The sequence below is a fragment of the Gadus chalcogrammus genome, chromosome 12 (assembly GCF_026213295.1).
Source record: "Gadus chalcogrammus isolate NIFS_2021 chromosome 12, NIFS_Gcha_1.0, whole genome shotgun sequence".
Classification (NCBI taxonomy): Eukaryota; Metazoa; Chordata; class Actinopteri; order Gadiformes; family Gadidae; genus Gadus; species Gadus chalcogrammus.
The window spans coordinates 31,054,311-31,061,480 of NC_079423.1; the positions used below are offsets into that span (position 1 = coordinate 31,054,311).

Genomic DNA, 7,170 nt, shown 5'->3' on the forward strand with positions numbered 1-7,170 from the left:
CTTTACGAGACCTGCCATGAAGACAGTGCAGGGCTCAGGTCAATTAAGTGAGAGGTTACACAAGAGAATCCCATCCATCCATATGGATGGCTGGACCATTGGCCTGATAGAGTGGTACTTGGTCAGGGAGGTCTTGGACCTACACCACGTGATACAGCCCAGCAGGAAAACCTCAGTAGTCTAGCCGTGTTCCCGTTGGGTTTGACCTCCTCAAAAGATCCCCTATTTCACCATATCTTTAGATAACACTGTCATTTAGCAGATTATTTTATCCAAAGGGATAACCCCTATCAAGGTGGGGGCAAGTTAATTGTGTAGCCACAAGCGATCCTTTGCAAAGTTACATAGTGCAGGTTCAAGTAGGCGATCATTTCAACGCTTTAAACAGTCCTGCATGTGACACTTGTCTTGGTAAGCCAATGAGTGGAACATTCTCTACAACCGTTATCCAGACCTTTAGATGGAAAATGAATAACCTATCGATCAACGGGGGCGATAAAACCAGTGCTTTGTGTGGCACTCTCTTTTGGGCATTAATGAAAAGCACTTTATACACAGTTTTTTTTATACCATAATCCCAACACCCTAAAAAAGGTCTTCTGGCAACAATCTACATACAAGTATACTATATGAGTAGGAGTCATATGGTATTTACATTTGGGAAGAAATCAAAAGTTAGTAGAGTCCAGTTAAGGTGAACCATAGCGGCGGCTTGAGCCATGCATTGCTTTGTGCTACGGCTGTGTCTTCAAACAGTCTCACTTCTTCTTCCACGCTCGGCAGTCCAGTACAAAAGAACCCCGCCCCCTACGAATGACAGCGTACGGACGCATGCATACGGGGGGGGGGCTCTCAGGGGCGGAGTGGCTGAGGGAGATCTTCGGGGACTCTCCGGAAATCGGACCACGACTTTTAAGCACAGCAAAGCAAATCTTTATTATTGCAACGGAATCGACCCCCCGCCGGCCGCGGCCGTCTGAATGTCCCCGTGGAGCGTGCGGCAGCCGGTTCTCGCTCTGCGCGTCTTAGTGGTCTGCTGGTGGTCAGAGGAAACGGGAGCTCCGTGGTACTCCAGGGAAAACGGAAAAGAAAAAGGCGCCTCCGATCAGAGGAGGGTGCCCGCCTCCACCCAGACAAGACGGTCCCTAAATCCAAGAGCGCGCACACGCGGGGGGGGGGGGATATGTCGGGGCAGGCCTGCTTCTGCACAGATGGACTTTAGAAAGGATGGAGAATGTCCCCCCGCCCACCCCCCCAGACGCGGAACGAAACTGCTGCTGTGGCACCCGTTTGTCATCTTCAAAGGCCGCTTCATCCTGTCGTGTTTCGCTCCCCAAACCCAAAGATGACAAGATACTAAACTGCACAACCTTTGACCTGACGGCTTAACTGGACTCGACTCTTAATATGTCAAGAGCTGGTATATTTTTCAGTAAAATGGTTACATAATCATGATGGAATACTTAAATAGAATTGAAAAGGTTAATGGCAAACCCCTGAAACCGATTTGCCGACACATGCCCCCCCCCCCCCCAAACCAACCAAACGATAACAAAATAAATAGAATGCAATCACACAATTCAAGCTAACTACAATATATTAATATAGATCTTCTGATGTCATACGCTCAATCTAACAAAAAAGGAGGAAAAAAATAAATGTACATAAATCAATCACTTGGTTGAAGTAAAAGCCCCCCCCCCCCCCCCAAAGACCTAGCCCTCCCCCCCCCCCCCACTCTGCGCCCACTCTGACTGCTCATGCACCCCACATCAGTAGAATCAACTCCTCAAAGAACGCTCTCTGAACACCAAGGAGCCACCGATTGGGTGAGCACAACACGAGGAACAACGCTTCTAAAATTGGATAAAAAATAAAACCGGCCAAATCATCAATCTGCGTATTTTTTGTTAAAGGGAGCAAATCATTAGAACTCCCAAAGATGTTTGAGAGGAAAAAAACAGCGTCCTGCAGAACTCCCGCTCCGTTCCTTAGGTTGCTAGCTTTGGACCAATGAGCCGAGTCTCTCCTTCTCGTGTGGGTTAACCGTTGGCTCACTTCACCCTCCGGTTTCACCACTTCACCCCCCGTGGTTTCACCACTTCACCTCAGCAACAGCCGCCCACAGGCCACGCCCACAGGCCACGCCCACAGCCCTCTCTCCATGCTCTAGGTTATGGTCACTCGCCATTTTCACACGCACACACACACACACACACACACACAAAGTTCAGTTTCAAACCGTGACTGGAGGAGAGAGAGAGAGCGAGGGGGAGAGAGGCTTACAGGGGGAGGGGTGGGACTCCACCTACCCCCCCCCCCCCTCCCATGGAACCCGGAAAGCCGTTCGCAAGTCAGGGTGGATTTATCCCGCCGTCCGTTTCTACATTGTTCCAATTATTCACGCAGGTCAAGAGGAAGAGGAGGGACCGCGCCGCGGCGCGCCACCCCCCCCCCTCATAACTTCTGGATCTTCTCCGCCACCACGATGGGGTTCTCCTTGCGGATGCGGGCGGCGGCGGCGCCCCGGTAGTCGTAGGGACAGTCGTGTTTGTCGGAGTAGCGGTGGATGGCGCAGAACAGGTTCCCGCAGCGGCAGTCGAAACCTGCAGGGGGGGAGAGCAGGGAGAGGGCCGGAGTCAGTCCAATACAGAAGCCCCCATCGTCACTCCGGTTACATGGAGCCCTGCACGCCAACACAAAGCATCTCACACTGTGTGTGTGTGTGTGTGTGTGTGTGTGTGTGTGTGTGTGTGTGTGTGTGTGTGTGTGTGTGTGTGTGTGTGTGTGTGTGTGTGTGTGTGTGTGTGTGTGTGTGTGTGTGTGTGTGTGTGGCAGTACACTGTGAAATGCGCCACAGGACTGCAGTATGTTACTCTCAGGTCCAAAGTCCCTCTATTCAGAGTGCAATCATTGCACTCGATGTGGAACTGGTGCTTTTCAATGCAATGCTGAATGGAGTGCATTTATATATCGCAAAACTGTGGCCACCCCTTTATAATTAGTGCCTGACATTCACACTTTGTTGAGGTTGCCATGTGACAAAATTCATGCTTAAAAAAATACACATCAATGTTGATTGTTACAGAAGCGGTCTTGGCCAAATGGGTAGGAGTAAAGGTTATTTAATTTCTGTCAACCTCCTTTTTTACACATATCAAATCAAAGAAACCAAAAATGATAGCCGTTTAAAACAGACAAGTATATTAATGCGCTGCATTGATTAAGAAATTAGAACAACATTTTTTTTGAATGTTGCATTAAGCCTCTGCATTACAAAGAGATAAGGGCTTTAACAGTGTGGGGGGGGAAGCAGAACCTCATTAGGCAGCTCTGGTGACCCATAAACCTTTGAACCCCGCCTGAGCCGACGGCTCTGTGTGCGTGTGTGCGTGCTGCATTCCTTTAAGGCCCTTTCCTTCCTCACCAGTAAGGCCCACTTTCTTCCGGCAGGAGAAACAGCGGTTCTTTTTCTTGTTTTTATCGGGGGTCTGGTCACCGTCAGAAGAGGTCTGTGCTGCTTCCCCCTGGGGCCCTGAGACAATAAAAACACACACACACACACACAGGGCATATTGACCGAGGCACGTGCAATCTGTCAAATCCCTCAGCAACAGCAACATCTGTAGTCAGTAAGGGGGGGGGGGGGGGGGGGGACACACAAACACACACACTAATTGGCTTAAGTTTCAACAGTGCATCAACGTACCCATGGAGAGGACCAGGAGAAGGCGAGAGAACGTCTCGCAGACAGTCAGGGTGGGAGAACGAGTCGGCTGAGAAGGTCAGAGCGAGCCCCACACCACCGGACTGTACTGCGGTGAAGCGCTACGCATAGGTCATCTCACCGCCTGGGGGTCTCACCTGTGTTTTTGGATGTGCCCTCCTCTTCGTCTTCGTCAGCCTCGGCCCGGTCCGAGTCTACGGTCGCGGCCGTGTCTTGGGAGATGCTCATGGCGGTCATCTGCTGGGTCACTGGGCTGGGCGAACTGGGACTGAAGAAAAAAGGTCAAGACATCGAGTGAAACCAGTTTGGGGACAGAATGCATCGGGCCACTGGGCCTGTCCCGTGTGTCCTGCACGTCTGACAATTAGCTGCTTTCCCCCCCGCCAATTTGATTTTCAATTTGACGGTCAGAAATTAGATCTGGTTTCCTCCCCTCGGTTCAGGGTTGCTCCACACACGACTGCACACGCCAGCGCACCTCACGCTGTAACTAAATTATGATGCGTCGCAGGGACGTCCTCTGAAAGACCCTTCGACGCTCAGAGAGCTCCCCTGGTTTAATTAAATTAGGGCTTCATCCTTCAGTATAGAAGAGGGAGAATAAACAGAAGGGACTGAGAATGAAACCAATACAAAATGCAAATGTTTGAGTCTTAGTGTCGTCAACGGAAGGCCACAGATGCGGTTCATTTGAGAACATGACGAACCCGGTTAAATCTATCACCGTGATAACGCCGCACTCGTCTTCGGTCGTTAATCCTCGCGACGACTGCGGGCCATCACGATAACGTCTTTCAAGTTCAACGTTGTGATAATGAATTGCAATGGTATCGTTTGAAGCGCTTAAAACAAACCACCAGACACTGAGTGATTGATTGAGTGTCTGTGTGTGTGTGTGTCTGTGTCTGTGTCTGTACCTGGGCGTTCTCTCCTCCGGGGGCGTTCCCACCTCCTCTTCGCAGGGTTCCGAGGCGGCGACCTCCACAGACGCAGCACCGGCTGCTCCCGGGGAGCCCAGAGGTGAGACACTAGCTGTGAGGAGGACGAGACGGAACAGACACTCACTATCGACACCGTGCAGCGCGCCGACACCCAGCCTGCAGCTCACACTATGCATCGGCGATGTGTATTGACTTATGTCACACACATGCCACCCATGGCCTATATACGTCTGCCACAACAAATAAATTATCTGTGGTTGTGGTGGACCGCCCCATTCAGTGGTTTGACCTTCCTGCCAAGCCTTTGACAATACCAGGGAAATAGCCACTTCGCCACTCAAAAGGTTACCCCCCCCTCCTATATGTGCCCCCCTTTCCTCATGGGGGTACCCCTCCATCACCCTCGTACCTTTTTCTCCCGGGGGGCTGGACCGCCCCCCTCCCTGTTGTCTCTGCAGGTGTTCCTTGTAGCAGACAGAGCACATGCCATTGGTGCGGGGGTTACCATAGAAACCACATCCCATCGTGCAAAGCATTGGCACTTGCGTTTGATTGGTCTCCTGTGCCATACTCTCTGAAAGAAAAGGGGTAAGGGGGATGGGAGAGGATCTGCCTGAAAACAGGGTTGTAAAAGTTAGTCGATATAGTTCAGAGACTGGAACTACATCTTGGGGTACACTTGGAAGATATAAAGTAGAGTTATGGGAAAGGACCGGATTCAAATTAGATGATAAATCCAATTTATCTACTTGGCTGGGATAAAAAAAAAAAATCATCATCATTTGAATAAAACCTTACTGTCAACAAACTTAATCGAAAAAAAACAGGATCAATCGTAAACAACATTTCGCAAAGAACACAAACAACTGCTATATGCCCTGGGGGACTTTAAACAGGTCGTCATTCGACTGTCAAGCCAACAAGGCAGAAACTCTACAAGGGAGCGTGAACAACAAGGGGTCCGTGACAATACAGCGCGTTACTATAGCGGTGACCCCCTGGCTCTCTGGCAGCAGTGTGTTCTGGTCGGATTCACAATATGACGTGGATCAGTGGTGTTTGGATCAGGATAAGCAACATTCATTGAGAAAAGGACGACAACTGGGCCCACGGACTCACGTACACAACACCTATCAAATCATCCCAATAAACCCCATAGCTTCGTGTTTCTTTCAGGGCTGACAGGAGAACAACAATAGGACCGGGGGCCGAGTGGAAACACTTTTAGTGTTCAGGCAGCGGCCGACACAACCATGGCGTGTTGTGCTTGTATCGCTCAAAGCCCAACGCTATCGACATTAGCCCGACAGGCTAGCTGTCCGATGTGTTGTACATGCCATTTAAACCCCAATACAACAATAACATAACCCAGAAATAGTAATATCTCAATGTATCGCAAAGAAAAAGTCGAATAAAGCCATCCTCCGTGGAAATCAGCAGCAACGCTTTGGATTATTTGGATCAAAACTGGATCATTGTGTTGGATAGCCAACAGCTAGCAGGCTAGCATTAGAAGCTAGCCGAAAAACAGTGCGCATCTCCCAGGGTGACCCGGTACTGGTGCCGTTCCACCATATAAATTCACCACATGTAACCGGAATAAAGACGTACCTGTTATCGACCGAGCCGAGCGGTGCGGACGACCTGAGTCTACGAGTGTGCCCGGTCCCCTCCGGTGCGCGCGGCCTCCCCAGCGCAGCCTCCCGACATCAGACAGCAGCGACCATGACGTCACCCCCAGCAACAATTAATCACTTCTTCAGAGGGTGGAAGGACTTAAACCTGTTTTAACCATAAAAACAACATACATATGTATGTATGTACCAACCATATAGGGACTTTAACCAAACATATACAAATGGCGATTATTTTGTCTTTATATCAACATGGTATGCCATGGGAATTGTCATCACAAACTAAACTAAAATAGTAATTTAGAACATACACTGAAAAGTCAAGCCTGACGATGGCTCGTCGTGTCGTGGGAAGTGCAGTGCAATACTGTATGAGTCGCCTCCCCGTCTCCTTCATTGAGTTCCTTGAGGAGGCATGAACTGAGACCAACCGGGACATGAAGGATGAAAGCTGGCCTGTGCATGTTTACAAGGTGACACTTTTATGGTCATCATTTTACAAAAGAAGAATGCACACAAATACATTGAGGATGTTTATTTCGCAGCATGCATATCAAAAGCACACTATCTCATATTGTTATACTCTTATAAGAGAATTGCAATGTATACAAACATATAATAGCATTATTGGCAATATCATACATTTTTTAATATTGTAAATAAAATGTTTTTCCATAACAAAGGCAATCTAAAAACCTATGCAGAGACGATAATAATCAAATGACGGTAAAGCAGTGCAGTAATTCCCCCCAATCACGAGTCTAGCCCCCCCCACCCCACAGCCCCACCAGGTCACGGCTGAACACTGGGCTTCTGCTCCACCCCCGCTGCCTCCTTCTCGGTGATCTGCGGCGCGAACGGCCCCACC

The 7,170-nt window shown here is 49.5% G+C and overlaps 2 protein-coding genes across 5 annotated transcripts in view; both read right to left on the minus strand.

Annotated features, from left to right (window-relative positions):
- Positions 1-1,750: 1,750 nt before the first annotated feature.
- Positions 1,751-6,386, minus strand: zgc:77486 (uncharacterized protein LOC405808 homolog). The gene is made up of 6 exons (XM_056604751.1): positions 6,280-6,386; positions 5,078-5,281; positions 4,645-4,759; positions 3,865-3,995; positions 3,428-3,535; positions 1,751-2,606 (listed from the first exon to the last, which is right to left on the minus strand). The coding sequence occupies exons 2-6, from the start codon at positions 5,235-5,237 to the stop codon at positions 2,458-2,460; spliced, it is 663 nt and encodes a 220-aa protein (XP_056460726.1). The 5' UTR covers positions 5,238-5,281; positions 6,280-6,386; the 3' UTR covers positions 1,751-2,457.
- Positions 6,387-6,809: 423 nt separating this feature from the next.
- Positions 6,810-7,170, minus strand: part of plin3 (perilipin 3) — an 8,974-nt gene continuing 8,613 nt past the window's right edge. For all 4 annotated transcript variants that reach the window (XM_056604701.1, XM_056604703.1, XM_056604702.1 and 1 more), the window contains one exon: positions 6,810-7,170. This exon is cut by the window's right edge and continues 62 nt beyond it. In XM_056604701.1, the coding sequence (XP_056460676.1) occupies positions 7,095-7,170 (76 nt within the window). In that variant the 3' untranslated portion in view covers positions 6,810-7,094.

What these genes read in the sequence shown, in the direction of transcription:
- zgc:77486 (XM_056604751.1), bottom strand. Translation starts at nt 5,237, where the DNA reads ATGGCACAGGAGACCAATCAAACGCAAGTGCCAATGCTTTGCACGATG. An exon ending in CAGCCCCCCGGGAGAAAAAG is followed by an intron (nt 4,760 to 5,077) that starts GTACGAGGGTGA and finishes TCCTCCTCACAG; the next exon opens with CTAGTGTCTCACCTCTGGGC. An exon ending in GAAGAAAGTGGGCCTTACTG is followed by an intron (nt 2,607 to 3,427) that starts GTGAGGAAGGAA and finishes CCCCCCCTGCAG; the next exon opens with GTTTCGACTGCCGCTGCGGG.